Source organism: Andrena cerasifolii, chromosome 14, assembly GCF_050908995.1.
Source record: "Andrena cerasifolii isolate SP2316 chromosome 14, iyAndCera1_principal, whole genome shotgun sequence".
NCBI lineage: Eukaryota > Metazoa > Arthropoda > Insecta > Hymenoptera > Andrenidae > Andrena > Andrena cerasifolii.
In genome coordinates, this window is record NC_135131.1 from 10,164,532 (window position 1) to 10,187,588 (window position 23,057).

The following is a 23,057-nucleotide window of genomic DNA, read 5'->3' on the forward strand; positions in this document are numbered from 1 at the left end:
GGACTCATGCTCGTTTGAAACAAAAACTTCGAGAGAATTCGCTGGGCATTGAGCCTCGATCGGCTAAGTTCGTTGCAGATTTGTCTCTCCATTTCGATTTTCCTGCCTGGTCCTCCTTGCCAATCGCGAGTCGCTTTTAACCATGCAGTTACCAATAAATTTCTACTCAAACAAATGGTAGCGCAACATACGCCTTCCGTTGTCGGGGAAATGGAATTCTAGCGTCGAATGTATTTTTTCTGAAAAAAAAGAACGCACGCGTGTTATCGACGACACGCTGTACACATCGGTGCTACGTAGATTAACATCGGAGAAAGATGATTCTTCTACGGTAGATCGATTGAAAAAATCTGCCAGGTGTTACGTGGTTTCGTAAATTACAAAATATTTATTTCCAATATTTTACAGTCGCCTATTTTCCTTCATAAACATAAACATACGTACGATTACTCTCCTGTTAAGGTAATCTTCTCAGACTTTGTTTTACTGGCACCATGTTTCATCAAGAAATTCAAGAGTACGACGTGCGTGCTACGCACTCGTCCACTTTATAATTCTACAATCCCATCGACTATCCTACTATACAATTTCACTAAACGCGGAATAACAATGGCAATAGGCAGTCTATGCACGCTACCGTAGTGGTAAATGATTATCGAGATCCCTCTTTTCAAGTGGTAGAAAGAGAACATTTCGTCTTCCAAAATATAAAGGAAGAATTGCACTGGTAACAGATCTCGCTAAAGAGGATGGAGTCTTTTATTCGGGAATTAAGTACCCATCGATAGGGATATCAAGATCCCCGCGGAATCGACGACTTAGAAGCATTCTTAAAGTAGAAATACGTCGACGTCTCGACATTTCTAGTACCCATTGAAACGATCACCCCGAGCTCGGCTCCCCTTCGTCATCTCAGAACTTCTGGTGCGTCCTCATGTGCAAGATCAGGTTGTGCTTGTGCTTCGATTTCTTGTGGCATATGGGGCACTCGAATCGTGGCTCGACGCCGCACTCGAACCGCATGTGCCTGTTCAACGAGTGAAGCCTTACGTACGCGTTCCCGCAACGGGGGCAAGAGTACTCCGTGGAATCGCGCACGTGACTGCCCGCCAGCGAAGCCTCGTTTAATTTCTTCTCTGTCATCTTCTCCGCGTCGGCGATCTTCATTCCGCAGCTCTCAGAGCCCTCGTCGATGGCAGAAGCTTCGTTCTGCGCGGCCACGCTCTCTCCCCTCTGGTTCTCCGCGATCATCCGCAGGTATAAAGTTTGGTACCGATAATACCAATCGACCGCAGCACCTGACGAGTAGTTTCGCTCTAGAAAACACATAAGAGGATCAGTAATCGTTCGGCACCTCGGCCCTTTGTCAGCTCTATTTCCGAAGTTTCGTGGCATTAGCCGCTGGAGGTATTGATGACGACAAACGTGAACGCACACAAAGCACGAATCAGGGCACATTCAACCGTTTACCATGAAAGCAATCACATGTGAGGCTGATCGACGAGCTCGCGGTTCGATTTCTGCTGACACGATCTGATGCATCCGAGTTAGTCACTGTTAATAGCATTTAGACCAATGTCCTAGCGATAACTGTATTCAACGATCGTATCAAGTTCATCAAATTCGTCCAAGTACTATTGAAAGTGACTGCGAGTCGAACAAAATCAATTGGCTGATCGAGGCCACCATTCCTAATCTGGCAAATGTGAGCTTCTAGTAGCTCACCTCTCTTGCTGTTGCCAAAGTTACTCTCCTTTCTTGCACAGATATGCTCGTCTCCTTTACCCGACAACTCCGTTTCAGTTTTACTAGTTACCAGAACGCTAGAGTATATAAACAGTGTGGTAATGTGCCCCTCTGTTTCGGAAACCGTTGAGTCGACTACTGCGGTAGCCCCTCTTCCGTGACCTCAAGCAACTAATTGATTTCGTTTCGATTGTAGTACCTACGGATCACAGTAGCAATCTCCTTACTTCAAAGGTTACGCGTTACATGCCCGAGAAACACCTGGAGGAAGTTGGAATGGAATGGTGTCGCAGAATCGGTACGCGTTTTCACTTGGGAGCCGACGAGGTTGAGTTGTACCACTTGGAGAGGACAGTTGCTATTACAGCGCGTTAGATTCTCCGTGCGCAGACGACACAGGGCTTCGATCCATCTTCCTTTCAGCCTGAATGTATTAGTCGCAACGTTCAAGCATTAAACCGCGGTTCGTCAAATTAATTAATTTTTATTCCATAAAGAGGACAGCGAGGTCGTCGGTTCTGGTACAGCGTTCAGTGAAAGATTAACAATGATTCGATAGGAATGGAGCGTCGTGATAACGTGTCGTGACGGTGTAACTACAGAAACAGGTGAGAATTGAATCGACGTCATTAAAAAATAGAACGATAATTTTACAATTCTGTTCACAAGTTACGAGCGTTCTATACATTCAGGTATCGAAACCTAGGTGTACGTAGTATAAATCGACCATACACTTTGCGTTCATAATTCAGCTGCCGGAACAACGTCAACAATATTCGATACTTGTTCAACCGATAGTATCAGTTTCGTCCAGTATAGAGTCTATCGCGTTTACCCTCATTGTGACCAGGAAAGAAGGCAAGCGAAAGGGGATCTTAATGTGCTACAGAAACGTATTGAAATTACTTTAAATTATATCTACATGATCGTACAGTCTTATCAATGGTTCCCCTCCTCCGGATCCAGTAGGATACTTAGAGGAAGGCGAGACGATTCAAGAATCGCAGCGAGTATTTACACGGTAGTCTACTCTCGAGTGGAGCAACGTGCTTCTCTGCTTGTTAAGTAACGAAGGGGGCAACTTCCCCCAAAGTATCCATCGCAGGGTCCCTAAAGTTTCGAATCTAATGGGGCTTGGGTAACTTATGCCGACCCTGGTAGTGCTCGTTCAGTTTGTACTGGTGGTAGAACTTTTTCGGGCACAGTGTGCAACTGAATTTCTTCTCTTTGTTACCGCACTCGACCCTCTGGTGCCTCAACAAGCTGTCCCGCCACTTGTACCTCTTCCCACAACCGAAACAAACGTTCATCGTGTTCCCGTCGTTCCGCGAATGGTGTTTCGCTTTCGCTTGATGCCGCTGGTGCCTGATGCTGCTAGGATAAGACTTAAACCCAGACTGCAGGCCGTACGGCAGCTTGGCCCCGGCGAACTTATCTGAAATTGAAAGAGACAAACGCACTGTTTAGGAGCTATCCTCGGAACGTCCGCGCTAGAGTGGATAGCAGCGAAGAGATCATAGCAAAGTCGCTTGGACAACGGTCTATCGAGCCGCGGGCTTTCGTTCTACGGCGAATCGAGTCGGTACGACTGTGGAAGAAGAAGAAGTTGGCGATTATAGAGGCGATCTTGAGAAAGAGAGTCAAATCAAAACGGAATATGCGACGATCCATTATTTGTCGAAGCGTGGACGTTTATTTCTCCTATGATCTTACAATCGGCGAAGCAACGCGAAGCTTCTGTTTCGAGAGTCTCCCATCGCGTCGAGCATTCGATGGGGGATAACAATGCGTAATAAAATATAGGGAAAACTTTATTAACCAACGAGAGAAGTCAATGAGAGTAAGTAATTAAGTGAACTGTTTCTGGTGTCCTCTAACGGAGGACCGAGAGGGAGACTGATTTCATCGTTTCTTGTGATGCAGAACGAAGTGACGAATCAGTTCGTAGCGTCGATTGTAACGCTTCCCACATTGAACGCACAAATGGCGTTTCTTGTTCCTGCCACACTCGATGGACTGGTGCAGCCTTAAATTGCTACTGTGCTTGTACCACTTGCCGCATTCGCACCGATGAACGTCCTCTGACTGGAGGTCTGACAAAAGGTCTTGGGATCCTGACTGATCCAGTACGTACCACTGCACTCCTGAAACATTAAGCTCCGTGACTAAAAGGCGACACTCGGCGATACAGGGTTTAGACCTCGTCGATCGATTCACCGACTTGTCTACGTTTCTAAATCTTAAGTTTCCATTCGACGTGTCTTGGCAGGGGGACGCAAGGACGATAGGTTTCTGTCATCGTTAGAGGAAGTTCGGCGAAGGGCGACTTACTCGAAAAATGAAAGAAAATGATAATGTTCGTAGCATTCGTTTATCTATTACATGTGTGACGTTGAAACGCTCCGCAGTCACTGTCGCTAATAACGTATAAGCGTAACATAAAATTAAATAGTCTCGAGAGGAAGATCTCTTTGCACTGGTCAGGGAGAAAACAGGCGTTCGAAACGAAAGAAGGCGGTTCATATCCTATGGTGGGTGGTCAAGTGATTACGCAGTTCGTATCGATACTTGAACTTCCTCTCGCACATGTGACACGAAAATTTCTTCTCCTTATTCCCACAATCAACCCTCTGGTGCCTCTTCAGACTGTCGTACCACTTATAGCTTCTCCCGCAATCGTTGCAGACGTACTGTGCTTGAAGAACGCCCACGTAGGAGTCCGCCCCGCAATGTTGATCCGCGTGCCTCGGGTCCATCGACTCTCCCGCCCTCGACGCGTACGATTTCTCGAACAAGTTCAAGTCCTGATCTTCCCCTATGCTTCTTGTCCTCCTCTCCAGCATCCACAGCGCGTCGTGCTCTCTCGCCTCCTCGATACCTGCGGAAAAAGCGCAAAGTGGCAGCGATTAAGCTCTACCTGACGCTACATACCACGCCGATACATACTGAGAACTATGATGGAGTGCGAGGAGTAGATGAATACGATAGAGAAATGTGCAAGGTGGGCTCGATATAGTACTCAATTGCAGGTTCCTTGAGCTTTAATGGACGCATAGGTACAAACATTTCACACGTCAAACGAGAGCTGTACAGTCGACGTTCGATACGACCGTCGTACAATATATCATTCCGCAAACGGTACTATAAAATATTCGAACAGGCAACTCAAGCTTCTCCTTTCTGGGGTGCACGACGGATGGGAACAGGTCTACTAGAGATCGATCTACTTTCTTCCATCCCGCAATGTCAACGACCGATACTCGATGGATCGGCTTCATAATGGCTCCAAGTAGACAGTCGCTCTATCAGGAAGTGGTTTTCTCGGAGTTTGTCGAGGCGCTCTCCTTGTCGCCGCAAACGAGCCTCTGGTGCCTCCTAAGGGTGTCCAGCCTCTTGTAACCCTTGCCGCACTGGCTGCAATAGAACTTCTGTCTATGGAGCCACTCAGCTTCGTCCTGCAATTTCTCCAAGGAGGCGTCGCATTTGATCTGGTGACGCTTCAGGCTGTCCATCCGCGTGTAAGCTCTGCCGCAGCCGTCGCAGCGGAACTGCTGATGAGTCTTCGCGTGCTTCTGGGCGATGCTCGTCTCCATGGAGCTGAGAAGTGACGAGTCGCACAGCAAGTAGTTCATCTGCAACTGTTCGTGGAACGAGATCTCACACACCTCGGTGTCCTCCTCTTGGTCCTTCTCCGCGCTGCTCCCCGAGTTCTCCCCTGCAAAGACGCGTGTCTCTGTTAAAAATCAGGGCCCACGCCTCGAGGTTTTCGTTACAAGAGTGCTTGCCAACAACGAGAAGCATGCGTTATTTCGATGCAGGCAGTTCAGGCCTCCAGCATGTTTCGTTCGCTCGAGATTATTGGCTGGTTATCGTTTAAGAAACCGTGTTAGTAGCGTGGGATGATGATTACTTTGCGGGTGATCGGTCAGACTCTTCGACAAGCAGAGGTTGAAAAGATTCAAGAGAAATTGCACAAGAATGAGTTATTACGAGTATCCGATAAATTCAATCTTCCGATGCTCGATGAAATACATTCGTATCCTCCGTGTACAAAGCACAGATCTATCGACACATGTTCAACAGAATCGTCTCTGACGAACACCTTTAACGAAACTTACGTTACAGTGGTTTATATTACAATCGTTGCATGGTTACACCAGCTTCCTCGGACTTATATTCAAAAATAAAATAAAAACCCGCACAAACTTCTCGACTTATAACGTATAAAGATCTATCGAATAAACGAGAAACGAGAAGCTCCTCTGTGACTTGCGACCTAAGTGACCGTTTCGAAAAGAGAGTAGGAAACGCAGAGAAAAAAAATTGGTAAATCGAAGGTGCCCTCTGACCGAAAGTTTTCAACGCCTTTCGCTCGCGTTGACTGCCTTTGGAACCGCTCTTCACTGTGGTTCCAAATTAAGCAGGTGACTCGGATGCACCGATTTCACGTGCGAGATCAACGAGAGCGATTTCAAGAACTTTTTGCCGCAATAACCGCAGTATACCCTGTCCCCCTTCACTTTACAATAATTCTTCTCGTGTCTACGAAGACTGTCGAGCCTCGAGAAGCTCTTGCCGCACTCCTCGCAGACCACCGTCTTCGACGACTTCCTCCGTTCCTCGGTATCCTGCACCGGCTGGTAATTGCTGGCCACGAACTCGAACAGAGTCTGCGGGCCCTCGTAATCCTGCTCTTGCTTCACGAACCACTCGCACAGATCCCCTTGATTCCCTGCGAAGAACGAACGATACCCGTTAAGAAACCGATTTGTTCGTGCGAAATTCGGCTGGGTAATTTCCAGGGGAACAGAAAGGCACATGCATCCAGGAGGAATACAAATCTGATCGCTGCTTCGAGAGCGATCGATTAACTGTGCAGCTGTAATTATTCGAATATTCAAATGATTTCGAATACTTAGATTATTCGAATGTTCCTTACAGCCCTAATCAGGTGTACGCATCATTTAATTTTCGTGAAAGGGAGCTTCCATTCGCAAAATGGAAACATGTTAACCCGAAATCGCCGTGCTAGTAAATTTCCAACATTTCGATAAAAAAAACTATGAACGGAGTAGATCCATGTACATCGATAATAAATAGTACGAACGTTTTAACGCACCTGGTGCAACAGTAAGGTTTCACGATGTACTTGAAATATTCTAACGATCAATCTCCTGTCCACGTACTCCAATTTTGATTGCTTTTTGCTTACCCTCCTCGCCTCCCGAACAAGACAAACACTTTTCCTAAAAGTAGAACGTTCGCCGCCTTCAGCCTAAAGTTCCTTAAACGGCAACGAGGAACTCGTCTGCCATTGTCAATGAAATGAACGAATTAGAAGGAAATTCGAAGCGGGATTACTCACACGACAGTCAGAGATTACAGACACTCCTGCAGAGAGAGGAAGTGAAAGATGCAGTTATTCAAAGGAACAGATTCGTTTAATGCTGATACATTTCATGCGATATAAATAAATTAGTGTCTCAGTCGCATGAGTGAAATAAGGAATAAGTTAAACAAGATGAACACCAGCGCTGACAGTGTTGAATAATATTAATGAACCTGCCCGCTGTAAAGCTCTTGTTCCCTAACTTACAGAAATAATATGGTCCATGGGTCCCGATCTAAACAGCGCCGTGCTTGGCGATAAAGTGGTTCGTCAGTTCGTATCTACGATAGAACGTTTTCCTACAAAGTCTACAATGATGCTTGGGCAGTTTCCCGCACTCGAGCCTCTGGTGTCTGCGAAGGTTCGCCATCCACTTGTACCCCTTTCCACACTCCCCGCACATGTAGTGTTGCATGGGCTGGCCGCGAGGGAATCGCAGAGGTTTCACGTTGTCCGAGGTGAATTTCAGGCCCTTGGCGAACTCCATGGCCGCCAGGTCTGGAACGCGACAAAAATCGGTTACTATGTATCGATCCCACCTGAACGCCACGAATTACAGTCTCGCGCGAGGGAAGATAGGGAGAGCCTAGCGAAACGGGGTCTGTCAGGGGTGTTTGATACCACAGCATTTAGTGTAATTCATAACGATCTTCGTCGCTGATAGTTTTATTCGCTTGGAATTTCGGAAAAAATACAATTCGATGGATCGTTGGTCGTAGAGCCCGGGTATACAATAGCGAGAATCGACGGCGGTCGCGAATGCTTCTCAACATTCCAGCCTGACAAATAATCAATTCTGACGGTTTGTTCCGTGGAGGAATTCTGGGTGGTGAGCTAGCAAGTGTTCCTTGAGCCTGTCGCGTCTGTAGAATTTCTTCGAGCACATCTGGCACTTGTTCCTCGCCTCCTTGTTGCCGCATTGCAGCTGATGTCGGCGAAGGCTGTACATCCAGGTATACTCTTTGCCGCACAGAGCGCAGGTAAACAGCTGCGTCTTCTTGTTCGGGTCGTTGACGCTTTGGAAATAGTAGCCGCCGTCGCTGAAATTCTGGTCGATCGACAGAGGGTCCTCCATCAAGGTACACTGGTGGCTGTTCGCCGAGCCCCATGCGTGCGTCAGATAACCTGCCGAAGTAAAAGACTCATGAACGATACGGTAATAGTCGAGGGAGAATATACGCTCGAGATAAGAATTGTTTCGCGACGGTAGGGCGGCAGTTAGATGAATCGAGGTGAAAGGGTGAACCTATGAGTATGTACTGTGTGAGAGGACGCAATTAATAGGAAGCAATTTGCTCGCTTACACTTCATCAGCCTCTCTCAGCTATTCATGAACTGCTGACTTTGTGATCTATTGTCATCTGCAAGTCTAGAGATTTATTTGACACGTATCGCTGGGGGATTGAAAGATGCCGGTGTTATTCATGAGATGCAGATGCAAGAGTTGAGTTCGATTGAAACACCTGAATTCCATTGATCGTTCCAATTCGTTTATTTATCGATACATATAAAACAAGAACGGTCCAAACGAGATGCATTTTCCTATTCCTGACCCGCTTTAAAAAATAAAATGTCAATTACGTTACAATCCGAATAACGATAAATACGTCTTACAAATTAAAAAAAATTTTACTCGATACAATTAATTATCCTGGACTCTATAAAACGATTACGTATAAGTATATTTAGTACGCATTCCATTTCGCATCGCGTATATAAAGTCACGTACACGTCGTCCAACTAAATGGTTAAAAAATTCATCGGATTCGAGGGTTGCCTCGTGTCCCACACCCCTTTCCCGAGCGTCCTGCGTGCACGAGATTCGTGTTCAATGTTCGATAACTCGGCGAACGAATTCTATGGCAATTGTGCTTCGCAATTTCAACGTTTCGTGTACTTGAAATGCCCTGTTACGATTAGAAAGGGAGGAGGAGGCAGCGCTACTCTAGCTCCTCGGTGAACACCGGCGAGTCGTCGCTCTTCTGTATGATGCGCCGCAGCTTCTTCTGGCACCCGACGATGTGGGAGTTGAGAACGAATCTGTGCTTGAATCTTCGGTCGCAGATGGGGCAGACCTCGCAGGGCACCACGCCGCACTCGAGCCGCTTATGACGGCTCAGGGACGTGGTGGCCATGTAAGTTTTCCCGCACCTGTTGCAAGCGTACTTGGGCTCGGTGTCCTTCGAGTCCCTTCGTCGCTGGTTTCTGCTGCTCTTGCAAGCCATCCCGGAATAGGACAGCTGGCTCCACAGCGCGTCGCTGTTCTCCTGCGGCTGGTGTATGTCCTGCGACAGCAGCATCGTCGCCAGAAGCCCTGAAACGAAAGGATTCGTCCGTTAGATGTCTGCTCCCATCCGCGAAACAGCGTTCTCCTGTCCCGTTCGAGAGCTAAGCGAAGCTTAAGCGCGACGTTCCTGCAAATCAAACGTTCCTTTACGCGCGCGTCGAGGGCGAACAGATTAGAGGGAAAGAGGATGATAGAGAAGAGCGAGAGTGGCCTCACACGGGCAAGCAAGAAAACGAATTGTTACTTAGAGCAGGAGCAGTAGTATATGAAAGAAGATAGCTTCTCGTGGCGATGGTTATCTTTCGGAGATCCTTTGCCGGAGGATCGTCAAAGTTACAGAAAGATCATTGGTCATTCATGGAATCGGGTAAATGTGCATTTCGTCAGAAAACAACGTGTATTTATTTCATCCTGTAAAAGCTGGACGATCGTACATCGATTCGAATTAGCTTCCCCATACTGATCGCGAGTAAAGTTTCTTCTGCAGAAGTAATTCGCACTTCTTGATACTTGGCCTTAAGACTCGACAGCAGGCGGCACCTCTAGCATCGTTATAAAATTACAATTCTAGACCCCCGTTCGCTATAAATACCCCACGTATAAAAAAATAAATTATTTAATATCACTTTCCTATGGAAAACTATCGCTCTCCGCGTGGACGCACGAAAGATACAAAGGCAACCTTCCAGCAATTTAATTGGGAAGGTCACTCGTCTCGCCGACGTCAAAGTACAATGTCTTTGTAAAACTGTAACTTGTTCCTTTATTATCACATTTTTCGAAACGTTCCACTGGCGCTTCCATCGTTAAGGCATCTTGTCGACTTCCTCGCTCCGCTTAAACTTAGACTCACGTCCTGGAGATTCGCCATCGAGATTGCACTACGTTGTAGATTAACGATTAATAACGTTGGCGAACGGAATAGTCCTAGAATCGAAATACCTTTGGATTTCTCGGTCGCGCTGTGGCAAAACTTAGCCACTGCTCGAACTTCGTGGACTCTTTACCCTAAGTCGTTTGATTCCCCATTCGATTTATAAGAATACGCCCTCTTTGGGAGACGGACAAGGTCTCGTGCCCGCTAATATTATTCACGCCTTCTTCTGCACACATCCATGTGATGGGTGAGTTTGAACCTGTGCGTGAACTTTTTCCCGCAAATTGGACAGCTCTGCCTCGGCTCCACCCCGCATTCGAGCCTCTGGTGCCTTTTTAACGAAGTTTCCAGCTGATAGCACTTTCCGCACCTGGTGCACTTGTAAATCACCGGCGGCCTCTTGTACCCCAAGTTCTCGATGTTCTTCACCGTCAGCCTCGGCACTGGAAGACACAGAAAAGAAAGAGAACGAGAGTCAGTAAAGGGGAAAGATCGTCCCAGGACATTTAATTCAAGACTTTCACGCGCGAAAGGCAACGCTGTTACATCTGCAAAAATCTATAGATATTCATCTGTGGTACACTCGGAGATTCTTACCTGAATCTTGTAACAATCGGGAGTGCGCGAACGGGAAAGGGTGGACAGTGGGGCCGAAGGCGAACGAACGAAGGGAAAGTGTGTCCTTTATACACCAAAAGTGCAGTCGGTCAGGGTGAGGAAATTTATTTTAACGTTGGACAAAGAGGTTTTATACAGATATCAGACGAGAAGTGCGTAGAAAATAATTTATTGTTCCTCCGTTTTAACAATCACATCTTTCGATCTTTAGTGCATACACTCTGTGAGTTTCCGTTTCGTGAAGGTTTATCTGTCGGAAAGGTACGGTGCAAGTAGTATCGCAGGAAGCTCATTTACAAAAGTGGTATATAATTTGAATAGTTTGCCCATCACCTCTACAGCTGCTTTGGAACAGTAACAATGGAAGAAGTCGAAGATCTTACGACGATAAATGAATGTAAATAGAGGGTAAATCGTGACAAGGTTGCTCTGCGAAGTAATGGAACGTTACAGCTGCATCGTGTTGTTCTGGTGTATCCTGCCAGTCATGTGCCTCTGCAGGTGGTACTTCCTCTTGAACTTCTTGTCGCAGATCGAGCAAACGTAGGTGCGCCCTTTGAGGTACTCCCTCAGGTGCACCTGAAGGTACTCCCTCTTCTTGAACAACTTCCCGCAGTCAGGGCAGCCCACGCTCGAATCCGAGTACGCGTAAACAGGTAGATCGCCTGAAAGACATACCAACTTCTAGTTAGAAGATTCCTTCTCACGTGAAGTCGAATTCATTGTCGATGGAAGTGAATACAACGAGTTCTGCGCAGAAATCCTAATTTTCAATGATCGGACACAGAGAAGGAAGGGAAAGTACCATTTCCCTCTTCTATTTTAATTCACGCGTCCCCTGTATCACTTCCAACAACGCAAGTACGTCGTTATGTACACCCTTGAACCCCGCCCACGCAAATACTACCAACACTCCTTCGGAATATTCGACGTTTATTTTCTACAAACAAGTAACATTCTCGACTACTCTCGTCTCCGCGGCAGCTTTGTACACAGAGTTTCCTTAACCGCGACAAAGATCACTCGTTACGGGGAGCAGGGAGTGACAAGGGGATTACGAAGGCAGAAGCACGCAACATGCTACCAGGTGGGGGAGTACTGTACACGTGATTCCCGTAGGAATCGTAGGCTCCTCGAGCGCAATGGGGCTAATTTTATTCGCATCCATGCGGCAATCGTTCGGCAGGCAACGCGGATGGCCAGCTATCCGCGCGATCGATGCCTCGGAACGATCATATATTGATGTAATGGATTAGTCTGGCGTGGGATTGCCAGCGATGCTTGTGCTTAAACTTCCTCCCGCAAATCGGGCACTCGTACGCGGGATCCTTGCCGCACTCGATCCGCAGGTGCTTCTTGAGCGAGTCGCGCCACATGTACTGCTTGCCGCACTGGAAGCACGACCACGACTTCTTCGCAGTGGCTGCAAAGAGAAATTCACACGTTACTTGGACAGCTCCACGCATCCCCCTGATTCGAGCTCGCCGCGATCCGCGCAAAAGGACTAGAATCTACGGGAGACAGAGATTCACCGTCACGCTAACCGTGGCATGTATCCGGTGGACGACGAAGCGCAGTTGCAACGTTAACGCGTCGCTCGCCCGTTCTACGCTCGATAAGCAACTTCGAATAGGGTTTCCAATCAACGCTTTCGGACAGGGAAGGAAGGAACGTTCGGAGTGCTTCGGATACTTCGTTTACTTCAAAATGTATTCTGACATTCGTCGCCGCGCATTTCCGCAGACAACAATTTGTCCGCAATCGTACAACGCAGTCGTTAATGAAATTCTTGCTAATGTACTAGTCTCTCTCGCGTGTCGCTCAAGAAGGAACTCGTCAAATTAAGGTGGAGGCTTCGACTACGCCGGGGTTTCCGCAGTATAAATCGAGGTCGTGCAAGGCTCTCGCGTGAGACTGCCAACGATGCTTGTGCTTGAACTTCCTGCCGCAAACCGGACACTTGAAAGCCGGCTCTTTGCCGCATTCTACGCGGATGTGATTCTTCATGGAGGCTCGCCAGAGGTATCGCTTACCGCACTGAAAGCAGATCCACACCTTCTGCGAGCAGGCTGCAAAAGAAGAAGCGTTTAACGCTGATTAGCGCTTCGGGATTACTGTGATCGCGATGGGAATCGGTCTCTCGCTATTCTCACCACTAGCCCCACTGTACGCTACGCTAAAAACACGATAGAATACGACACAGCGAATAGAGGTTCGAACGTCAGCGTCGCTGGCTCCTCAGCGCTTATAAATTAAGTGGGAATCAACGCTGATTATCAACGACTGCTCTCGAACCTGATGCAAAATCTGGGAGCGTAGCATTCTGTTGATAATCTTTCAAGGATATCTGATTATCGTTAAATCTTTATTACTTCTATGGCAGCTTTGCGTACAATGCGTTGGAAGACGTAGGAAACGTGTAATAAAATAATCATTTATGCGGTACACTCTACACAATTCTATACAACATTCCAACTGATTCGTACAGATCTATATGGACGCGTCGGAGTTCTGTGAAAATACTTTGCAGCCGTTTAATGGCACCATTACGGAATTAAAGAAGCGTCTATGCGGTTGTAGAAGTTCTGGCTGGAATTTTGCTTGATCTCGAGTCGCTCGAAGGCGGACGATGACACAACGACACGGTTCAAATCGTTCGTCGGGGGTTCTCGTTATCGAAACCGTCGCGTGTGCAAATTCGACGTGAGGTGGGACTGCAATCTATGCTTGTATTTGAACCGCTTCCCGCACAGCACGCATACGAATCTCGGCTCTTTTCCGCAGAGGCGGAGGTGCGTGTACATGGAGGATTTTCTCGAGTAGATCTTGCCGCAAACTCTGCACGGGTAAACGTCCGCTTGGCCGGCATCACCTGAAACAGAAATTACGAATAGTGCAGAAGACGGTGTATTGCAATCCGTTCCACTTGCCCTCTTACGTCCCTTCCGATCGAACGCGCGAAGCTTAATAGTCTTTATTTAAAGAAAGAATTGGTTCAGCCGAATCCAGGTGAACTTAAAGATTCTAGGTACTCTTCAGCTCTACAAGCGTGGATAAATAAAATATCGGGGAAGGACGTGGGGTAGAATGAAAAGAACCCAAAAACGACAATATAGGCGTGCCTTTTTAAACATCAACGATCTCGATAGTATTTTGTTCTCAGTTTATTGCTCATCCTTCGTATCTCGTGGTCCTCTAACGCTACCAGCCTACCAGCACTCGCTAACATACAATATCGAGCAGCGCCAGGCTTCTCAGACTCTCGGAACGATGCGTTCCGCCTTCGAATATCCGGTCATTCGTTCTTAAATCGAGTTCGAGCGCGCGAAAGTGAATACTTTGGTGTGCAAGGGACGGTCGGCGATGTTCACGAGGTGGTCGCGTCGGCGCACGACCCCAGCTGCCTCTCGAGCTCCTTGGTCGACTCGTCGATCAACTGCCACTGGTCCACGTAATTGTGAATGGACTTTTGGTGTTTCGCGAGGTGGTGCTTGTGCTTGAACCGTCTCCCGCAGATGTTGCAGGAGAACCGCGGCTCGATCCCGCACTCCATTCGCCGGTGCAAGTTCAGCGACTCTTTCCACTTGTACGTTTTCCCGCAGTTGTTGCACAGGTAGCTGGGTCGGTACACGAAATGCAGGACTGAAATCACAGAAAGGTACAGGTTCGTTAGTATCGCAAACAAGCTGCTGTCGTTTCGACAGGGCGCTAGGATACCTCTCGCTTCTCAACGGGACAGTGTCCTGAATTATGGTGGGCCATACGCAGCATACTTAATGAGCCGATAAAGGTTACAGTCTTTTTATTACGAAGCTTAAAAAATATTTACAGTAGAGTAACTCAGTATCGTTTGATCCGATCGATTATAGGAACATGAACGCGCGTAGAATTGTGCTGCTAGGAAGCGATTCTTCAATATAGTCGTGATAAAAGCAACTGGCGGATCGAAACCACTTCCTCCACTTCCAGTATAAAGCGGTAGAATGTTCAGGATAGTGAAACTAGAAAACCGAGAATGCGACGAGGGAAGCTCCTCAGTTGCTTTGAGCGACTAATTGAGTTTCTACTACTAATAATACCTTGTCACTATCTTTAATCATACATATTTAATTATACATGTAATGCCGTACTTTAAATCGAGTTACATCTATCGCGACAGCTAACGAACTTAGCCCCACGTTTTCCTTCGTTTCGAGGGCACAGAAATTCGACGTTCATTCTCCGTTCAAAGGATACGGATATTGGAAGTAGAACGAGTTCGTTTATCCAGTGTTGGATAATAAAGATTTCGACTGATCGTATTTGTGAAGCCTCTTCAGGTGCTCCTTCAGGTGGTGCTTGTGCTTGAACCTTCTGCCGCAGAAGATGCAGCTGAACTGCGGCTCGATACCGCACTCTAAACGACGGTGCTGGTGCAGCGACTCCCGCCATTTGTACACCTTGCCACAGTTGCTGCAGACGAATTTTCTGCGGAGCTCTAAAAATCAATCACACGACAAATGTGCATTATTACGTCGGGCAATGCTTAGCAGTGATTAGAGGTTCGCATTTCCTATCTACAGGCACGCAAGGCCGTCAAAATTCTCAAATTTTATCTAAGAAAGACCCTCGTTTTGGTGAACCGAAGTTCATTCGTGTTACGTATATGTGCAACCTAAGAACGATTTTTCGTTCTTATACGTTCGTAGAATTGCGAATTAGATATAATTTCGATTGATCATCCTGACGGATCTTGAGATTGTCCACGGAACACTCGAGCGCAGGCTGTTTACCGCATTCGTCGCGTTTGTGTTTCGTCAACGATGTCTTCCGGGCGTACTCCTTTCCGCAGGTATCGCAGAAGTGTCTCCCAGGATAACGCTTAGAATAGCTTGCGAACTCTGCAAACAGAAAGAGGCATTAGACTGTACCCTCTTGCCACGGCACGTCTCGTCTGATTTTACATTCTCATCGCGATATGGGATCAAACAGTGTTCCTCGTTTTTTCACGCATCGCGCGCTCTATTATCCTTTTTATTACCAAAAATTCACGTAATGTACATAAATACAATTTCCTCCGCGAAACGCGCACGTTTCAATGGTTCGAGAGTAAAAAAAAAACAGAGCGTAGGAAATCAAATTCATTCAGACGTCGATTACATACAATCGTTAATGATCCTTAACACAGACTTATCCTCGGAAGAAAAGTAACGTTATCGCACGAGACACTTGTCGAGTTACAAGTGCACCTGTGCGCAACGAATTACAACGTCGCAGGGAAATCGAGAGAGTGGCTACAGAAAGCTGTTCTTCCTTGAGTCAATGCAATCTTAAATCGATGAAGCTACGGTGCTACAGCTTCCCTGGCAAGATAAACTCGTTCGCAACAGGCGTTTGAATTTGTTGGAGCTTAGATCTTCCCGTTCAGGAAGACCAATTGATGGACGTTGACCAAGTGCTTCTTCAGCATCCACTTGTGCCGAATCTTCGCCCCGCAGACCGGGCAAATGTGCTGCGGATCCTTGCCGCACTCTTCCCTCTCGTGTCTGATCAAGGACTGCATCCACCTGTACTCCTTGCCGCATTTGGAGCAGAAGTGTCTTCCGAGTCTCTTGTAATAGTCTGAGCTGCAGTAAACTGAAAGAACAACGAAGCTTCTGTAATTACGACCGCTCAACGGCACATTCTCTCGAATAGCTTTGTTTCTAGGATGCAAAACCAAACAAGTGCGTAGTAAATGGGTGTCGATCGGTCACGTACATCGATCTCAGTGACTCTAGATACTCTGATCCTCCTCTCTTTTATAGGAAACACATTATTAATGTTGCTGGCTGTTTGAAGTTATTAATTCTTATTAGAATGGTTCGTTGCAGAAACTCGGCTATCGCTGGTTTAGCATTCTACTACTCAGTCCTATCTTTGCCAATCAATTTTGCATTTCTTCCGTAAAGATTGAGTAGGATGTTTTAATTAGAAAGAGACTACCTCGGACGGGGATACCCGGGTTTTAAAAGAATCTATCGGTCCTCCGGTGATTTAGAATATTCGCACACTGTTAGCGAGTGCGCAGATTTGTCGCGTTAGAAATTCAATAGGGCATTCGTAAAAATTGTCTTTTATTAAATAAGCGTTTCAATGAATCAGTTTTCACGACAACTTTTACATACATAATGAGACAGCTTGCCAGTATCCATTTTATTCGTATCGCAACGGCTGTTTTACGTTCTCGAAGCAACAGTCTGAACCTTTCTTACAGAATGATAGCACGTCCCGCGAATATCATTTATGCGCATCTGTTGTATTCCATTTTCTCTTTAAACATGCTCTGTAACATGTAGAGTACATTCAACGGTGTATTTACATTACGTACGTAGAAAAATGTCGAGCGACATTAGGAACGCGTGGAAACAATTCGTTCTGCGTCGGCCGTTCTCGGCGAGCACGAGAATACAATTACGGATGCGATAATCTGTGGTCCACTTCAACAACGAGAATTCTATAGAACCTATCGCCCGTTTAAACGAACGAGTACTCAACAGAAAACGGACGAAGTTTAACGCATTCGCACGATTTATCGCACAATTGAATATCCTATAAAAATAACGACGGAAATCGAGTCAGACGTAGAACCAGTTCACGTTTCCTAATAGACGGTATCAGTCTTAGGGGCGAACGCGTCTTCGAGGCCTCGCGACGGTGTTGCGCGACTTAGTACCGTGGCGTTGGTGCACATTTTGCTTTGCATAGACGAAGGCTAATACTCGTGGATATCAAAATAACGTAGAAATGTGCGATCGTTGCAGCTACAGCCTCCCGGTCGGAACTTACGCACTCGCATAATCGGAATGTTTTACAAAACAGAAAGATCGCTATCTTTAGAGACTGTTGTCGCGGTACAAAGTTGTCTGCGTTGAGCGCTATGTCGCCGTAGGAGATCGTTTCGTTGCACTGCTCGGCGAACGAAACAGGTAATAACACAGAAGATGGGGTGGCTTCGAAGCAGCGCTTCACTCTAGCTTGTGAACGTTCGTTTCGTGGCGCAACAAATAGTCCCTGCGCTTGAACTTCCTTCCGCAGAGGGTACATATGTGCCTGGGCAACTTCCCGCAGCCTTCCCGGAGGTGCCTGGTCAGGGAGTCCGTCCAAGTGTAACGCCTCCCGCATTTGTAGCAGGTGAACGGCGTGTCGTAATTCACGCGGTTCAGGTCCCTCTTCAATTCTGAAACAGACGACAGAGAGAAAGGCAATGAGACTAACCGACCTACGCTGGACCCCGACGCATCCTTCTTCTAACGTATGCAGTTCGCGTCTCGCCACGGTAAATGGCGTTACCGTGGCGTCGTTGCCACGACCAGGGCGCTCTTTAGGACTTCCATTCTCTGGGAGCGTTTCAACGAGGAGCGGAGGGTGGAATTTGTAACGAAGGGGTGGCAAGGGAATCGAAGGAGAATTATCGCTTGGATCATCGACGCCTTTCTTTATTGAGTTTGCAGCGTGCCGCCTGCACGCTGGAATACTAAAGGGTTCTTTAAATCCTGTTTCAGTAGTAAAGCCCTACGAAAGTGCCTACAATTCTCACGTACAAAGTCAGGCGATTATTTCGAGGAAGGTTTGCAGTTAGTCGTCTAATTGACAACGTGCTTCGCCGGAAGGTAGTCGACACTTGGGGGCACAGTTTATGGTATGTACATTGTTTCTATCCCCTATCTGTGGAACTTGCTCAGGTGAGACGTCAGCAGCAGCTTGTGACGGAACTTCCTGCCGCAAACGGAGCAGGTGTACCTCGGCTCCACTCCGCACTGGAACTTCAAATGCTTGTTCAGAGAGTCCCGCCAGCGGTACTGCCTACCGCAATTCTTGCACTTCAACCTCTGCTGCTTGCCGCATTCCTCCCGTAAGTGGCGGTGGTAGGAGGACTTCCACGAGTAGGTCTTGCTGCAGACGTTGCACTGGTACAAGCCGCATTTGGTCGGACTCCCTTGTCCCATGACGAGGTGCCACCCTGAAAACCGTAGTTCTCTCGTCAGACACGTCATGAAACTGTGAACTCTAGCCTTCTACTACCTTTCAATCGTCCTGCATTTTAATGGTATAGACAATGTACTCAAACACTTGGGACTCTAGTGTCACGCTGCGTTACCACGTTATCCTTGAAGGGTTTGATAGCGTTCGCGGGAGGCACCTCTGGGATTCATTGCTTCCACGTGTAAAAGAAATAGAGATTGTAGAGTAACATTACAATTCCCACTCATTTCGACACGTGGAATCGTCCCACCGTCGCTGCCACACCGTCTATCAGAACTGAAACCGCGAAGGACCCACAGGTTCAAGAACGCGAGCAACTTCTCAAACTAACTACGAAGTGTTAAACAAAGGGCCTGCAAGCGTCGAACCCGAAAGGACAAACCGTAATCGAGCACAGAGCAGATCGCTGAAAGGAATTGAGAGTGAGGAAACTCGCGGTCTATAGAAAATCTTGCCTTTATTCTGGGATCCGTACAAAGTTTACGTTGCCTTGTGTAAAAACAAAATACACATTCTGTAAAAACGACTTAAAGTAGACTTTCTGGACGATTACTTTCTTCGATTAGCAACGAAATATCAGGGGGGCGGAGGGGGAGGGCTGGATTTAGTTGGTCGGAACGCAAAGTACAGAATGTGAACGGAGAGGATTTGGGTTCGTGGAACTTCTGTATCGTGGTGTTCAAGAGCGGTCGGGTCACATGATGCATCCGTGGACCCTCCTGACGTGTCGTTGAAAATTCGACCGCTGCTTGAAGGCCTTCTGGCAGTAACGACAAAAATACTGCGGCATTTTGCCGCACTCCTCGCGCAGGTGCCGGTTCAGCGTGCTCTTGGTCGTGTAGGACCTGGTGCACTTGCAACAGGGGTACGGCTTCCAGAAGTCGTCACGAACTAGGTTTCTCTGGGACCTCGCTTGGCCTGACAACAGAATCGAGACAGGATTAATCCGACATAGGCACGTCGTACTATCTTTCTGCGTCTCGCGGATTAAGGTTCGGTAAGATCTTCGAGTAGGAATTTGATACCTTTGGAATTATGCTTCTTCGCTTGGATCATCCGGTGTCATAGACGGAAGCATGGAGAGCATGAAAACGTGAACAATTAGAGCGAAGGGGTTAGGAGCGGGTCCCTTCGGTCCTTTATTCGTTTAACGTGAAATCGGGGCACGGCGGGGCCTCGACACGTGGGAGGATTTAGAGTATGGCGACGCATAAACTTATCAGGGATAAGCTTTGGTAGTTTTCATAGCGACTACACGTATAAGGGGCTGGCAAAGAGTTGGAAGACTGGGGAATGGTGAATTGCAAAAGAAGGGGACTGAGAGAGTGAGGAGTTGAGAGCTTTTCAGTGATTCTTCCTGTTGATGCTAGGCCTTGCTCGTCTTCAGTGATGCTCGGATCTTCCTGCAGGTAGAATCTTGCCCCGCTCGAGCGCGAAACACGAAAGCACACACGCCATTGCCCTTGTATAATCAGAATTTTATTACCGCGTACTTCGATGGTTATAATAAAATTATAATAAACTACACTTACACCGTTTTGCGAAACTAAGTTATGTCATAACCAAAGGCTTCGGCGAACATCGTTTTCCATAAACTTTTTTCGTCATTTTTCCACTTTTTTCCAAATATAACAATCATTTCAATGTATCACAGAACATCGCTTACAGAATGAAATCTCTCTCTACCCCCGTAAACCAATTTAACGTCGAAATTTGTTTCCTCGAACAATGCAGCCTTAACGTACGTATCACATGGCGAAAAGTTACCGCGCATCGCGTTTCACAATTCTCACTGGAGAAACGATATATCTTTTCCATTTGCTTTTATTAAGAACGAACCGCTAGTCGCGCGACAACAAGGAAACTTCACACAAGTAAGGGTGGAGACTTTTCTAAGTAGTAGGAATCGTGAGGAAGCTCGCGCGTGCCAGCCTTATCGGTTAATCGCTTACTGTTTATCATAAGGTCGGAGAAAGAATCGATTCCAGAGATCTCCCTGAACCCTAACCAGCAGGAACTCTTCTGCATCTCCATTCCCCAACCAACTATACCTACTACCGAACGGCTCGGTCACCTCAACAACTCAGGCTGCAACCGCCTATCCCTTAAAACTCATACAGCCCCGAAGTCAATCTAATAAAATAGCCCAAATATCCCATTAAAGTCATAAAACGTTTCTCATACATTTTATCAATGTACATACCTACTCAGGACGATAGAGATAACACAGGAAGTGGAGTGGTTCTCGTTCCCTTAAGTAGCCAAATCGACCCTTTCCCCGACAGTAAGTATGTGAGGACCATCGATAAAAAATAGTAGCATATAGTAAAGAGCATACGTAAAAGAAAAAGGCTAAATGCACTGCGCCGCTATACGTGTACGAAAGAGAAAGCGAAGGGTGCGTAAGGAGTCGCGTAACATCTGATTCTCTTCCCAAGAAGATTCGAGGACCCTGTGGTGCGTTGGTGGCGGTGATCTTCCGATGGCGTTTGCTCTTCGGCGTCAGCGCGTCCTCGTTCGTCTTTTCACGGTCCGAGGAGGAACAGCCGGCCGTGTATGGTGGAGTTGTGCCGCTGGAAGTTGGCCTTCTGCTTGAAACCCTTGTCGCAGATGCTGCAGATATACTGCGGCGGTTTCCCACACTCGTCCTGGAGGTGGCGCTTCAGGCTGCCCTTGTTCCTGTAGGATCTGCCGCATTTCAGGCAGGGGTACGGCTTCGGCAGAAAATCTTGGCCCCGTGACGACGAGTACCTGCTCCTCGAGCAATTCGCTACAATTTAGAAGAAGAAATGCCTCGATTATTCGATCTAATCGCGGACAGGCTGAATGGAGAGCCGCGTGCTCTCTTCGGAAGCAGATCTTCGAGTGTGCCAGCGCATATCGCGTTCTACCGTTCCCAAACGCTCGAGACATGATCGGTAAATGTAACCTCGTCTATACGAAGGGTGGCTACCGTCTACGCGGCAGCTAGTTTTCAGACGGGATAGCGACGCCTGAGAAACAAAAGTAAACTATGATCGACTCAGGGGACAGAGTGGTCTACTTCGGAAGCGTGACGCGAGCAGGGTGACGGTATGCGTTTCTGGTGGATTTTCAGTGATGACGTTCGATGGTGTATCTTCGGGTGGCGAGCTTGGGTGTGAAGTAAAGAACAAAAAGATCGCTGACAAAGTTACTGCCTGTTCCATCGGAAGCTTTATTTTCATGAACATTTGGCTGACTGGCTTTTGGGCCGCGCTGATCCCTCAAGACAGACTCGCGAAACAAACGCCCGAGGAGCGAACCCTTTCGAATTGACCGACGTGTCCTTCAAAGCGCAGTATTGCGAGCGGCAAGTGATTGCTGGGGGGGGAGGGGGCCGGATTTCGCGAGTCTTTCTCAAAGAATCGGTATAATTCTCGGTTATCTTCAGTGATGATGCTCCCCACATGGGCCCGTTCAGTTCATCCTGAAGCCGTGAATGTTCGCGCTGTGCCGCTGGAAGTTCGATTTCTGCTTGAACCCTTTCTTGCAGACATAACAGATGTACTGGGGATTCTTGCCGCACTCGTCGCGCATATGCCGGCGCAGCGTGTCCTTCCTGGTGTACGATCTTCCGCAGGAGTGGCAGGGATACGGTTTCCGGTGGAAACGCGCGCTGAAGATGCTCGGCCTCCTCTCGCTTTTGTACCCTGTAACAGAGCAAGAGCCCGAAGGTGGCCAATCATTTTTTTTCCAAAGCACAGCGTTTGTCGAGCCGATCGCAGGGGCACGAAATTCGAGCGAATTTAAACGCGAACAGAGAGCTAGTGGCTAATGAAATGGTTGGTGGAGAAATTCTCTTTCGGAAGTTCTTTTTTACATACAATTGTAGGAGATTGACTGTAAAGTTGAATTGCTCCGGAGAAAGCTTGGTAACAGTCGAAAGAACGAAGTGCTCGACGTCGAATGAAGTCTTACCTGCGACTGTCAATCGGACGTGATACTCTATCGGAACCTTTCAGTCGATTCTGGAGTCAAAGAAACAACGTAAAAGAAGAGAGCTAATCGAGTCTGTATTAAATAGAACGTTCAAGGATCGAACAGTGTTTATTGCAACATATTCAATCATGTCATTGTACAGGTTTCTTTGGCAGCATTCACGATTACAGCCCCTT

General features: G+C 47.3%; 7 protein-coding genes across 8 annotated transcripts; all 7 read right to left on the minus strand.

The window, feature by feature from the left end:
* Positions 1 to 368: 368 nt before the first annotated feature.
* On the minus strand, positions 369 to 2,085 carry LOC143376374 (uncharacterized). Its single transcript, XM_076826634.1, has one exon. It carries the CDS (start codon positions 1,456 to 1,458, stop codon positions 913 to 915), a length of 546 nt encoding a protein of 181 aa, XP_076682749.1. The 5' UTR covers positions 1,459 to 2,085; the 3' UTR covers positions 369 to 912.
* A 132-nt stretch (positions 2,086 to 2,217) lies between these two features.
* On the minus strand, positions 2,218 to 3,899 carry LOC143376584 (uncharacterized). Its single transcript, XM_076827064.1, has 3 exons — positions 3,881 to 3,899; positions 3,717 to 3,839; positions 2,218 to 3,205 (listed from the first exon to the last, which is right to left on the minus strand). The coding sequence occupies exons 1-3, from the start codon at positions 3,897 to 3,899 to the stop codon at positions 2,871 to 2,873; spliced, it is 477 nt and encodes a 158-aa protein (XP_076683179.1). The 3' UTR covers positions 2,218 to 2,870.
* On the minus strand, positions 3,177 to 5,111 carry LOC143376384 (longitudinals lacking protein, isoforms F/I/K/T-like). 2 transcript variants are annotated; one of them, XM_076826646.1, is made up of 2 exons: positions 4,974 to 5,111; positions 3,177 to 4,624 (listed from the first exon to the last, which is right to left on the minus strand). In XM_076826646.1, exons 1-2 carry the CDS (start codon positions 4,981 to 4,983, stop codon positions 4,266 to 4,268), a joined length of 369 nt encoding a protein of 122 aa, XP_076682761.1. In that variant the 5' UTR covers positions 4,984 to 5,111; the 3' UTR covers positions 3,177 to 4,265. The 2 variants fall into 2 exon arrangements, with proteins under 2 accessions (XP_076682761.1, XP_076682762.1); XM_076826647.1 differs by lacking the exon at positions 4,974 to 5,111 and adding an exon at positions 4,693 to 4,798.
* Positions 5,112 to 7,165: 2,054 nt separating this feature from the next.
* LOC143376395 (longitudinals lacking protein-like) lies at positions 7,166 to 7,628 on the minus strand. The gene has a single exon (XM_076826659.1). It carries the CDS (start codon positions 7,620 to 7,622, stop codon positions 7,371 to 7,373), a length of 252 nt encoding a protein of 83 aa, XP_076682774.1. The 5' UTR covers positions 7,623 to 7,628; the 3' UTR covers positions 7,166 to 7,370.
* A 975-nt stretch (positions 7,629 to 8,603) lies between these two features.
* LOC143376386 (uncharacterized) lies at positions 8,604 to 10,479 on the minus strand. Its single transcript, XM_076826650.1, has 2 exons — positions 10,365 to 10,479; positions 8,604 to 10,303 (listed from the first exon to the last, which is right to left on the minus strand). The coding sequence occupies exon 2, from the start codon at positions 9,433 to 9,435 to the stop codon at positions 9,076 to 9,078; it is 360 nt and encodes a 119-aa protein (XP_076682765.1). The 5' UTR covers positions 9,436 to 10,303; positions 10,365 to 10,479; the 3' UTR covers positions 8,604 to 9,075.
* Positions 10,480 to 14,702: 4,223 nt separating this feature from the next.
* Positions 14,703 to 19,228, minus strand: LOC143376388 (uncharacterized). Its single transcript, XM_076826652.1, has 2 exons — positions 18,586 to 19,228; positions 14,703 to 18,115 (listed from the first exon to the last, which is right to left on the minus strand). The coding sequence occupies exon 1, from the start codon at positions 18,930 to 18,932 to the stop codon at positions 18,600 to 18,602; it is 333 nt and encodes a 110-aa protein (XP_076682767.1). The 5' UTR covers positions 18,933 to 19,228; the 3' UTR covers positions 14,703 to 18,115; positions 18,586 to 18,599.
* Positions 19,229 to 19,361: 133 nt separating this feature from the next.
* Positions 19,362 to 22,341, minus strand: LOC143376394 (longitudinals lacking protein, isoforms J/P/Q/S/Z). Its single transcript, XM_076826658.1, has 2 exons — positions 19,947 to 22,341; positions 19,362 to 19,839 (listed from the first exon to the last, which is right to left on the minus strand). The coding sequence occupies exons 1-2, from the start codon at positions 19,975 to 19,977 to the stop codon at positions 19,616 to 19,618; spliced, it is 255 nt and encodes an 84-aa protein (XP_076682773.1). The 5' UTR covers positions 19,978 to 22,341; the 3' UTR covers positions 19,362 to 19,615.
* Positions 22,342 to 23,057: the final 716 nt, after the last annotated feature.

What these genes read in the sequence shown, in the direction of transcription:
- LOC143376374 (XM_076826634.1), bottom strand. Translation starts at nt 1,458, where the DNA reads ATGTGCCCTGATTCGTGCTTTGTGTGCGTTCACGTTTGTCGTCATCAA.
- LOC143376584 (XM_076827064.1), bottom strand. An exon ending in ACGCCATTTGTGCGTTCAAT is followed by an intron (nt 3,206 to 3,716) that starts GTGGGAAGCGTT and finishes GCTCCTAAACAG; the next exon opens with TGCGTTTGTCTCTTTCAATT.
- LOC143376395 (XM_076826659.1), bottom strand. Translation starts at nt 7,622, where the DNA reads ATGGAGTTCGCCAAGGGCCTGAAATTCACCTCGGACAACGTGAAACCT.
- LOC143376386 (XM_076826650.1), bottom strand. Translation starts at nt 9,435, where the DNA reads ATGCTGCTGTCGCAGGACATACACCAGCCGCAGGAGAACAGCGACGCG.
- LOC143376388 (XM_076826652.1), bottom strand. Translation starts at nt 18,932, where the DNA reads ATGACGTGTCTGACGAGAGAACTACGGTTTTCAGGGTGGCACCTCGTC.
- LOC143376394 (XM_076826658.1), bottom strand. Translation starts at nt 19,977, where the DNA reads ATGATCCAAGCGAAGAAGCATAATTCCAAAG. An exon ending in GAAGAAGCATAATTCCAAAG is followed by an intron (nt 19,840 to 19,946) that starts GTATCAAATTCC and finishes TTCTGTTGTCAG; the next exon opens with GCCAAGCGAGGTCCCAGAGA.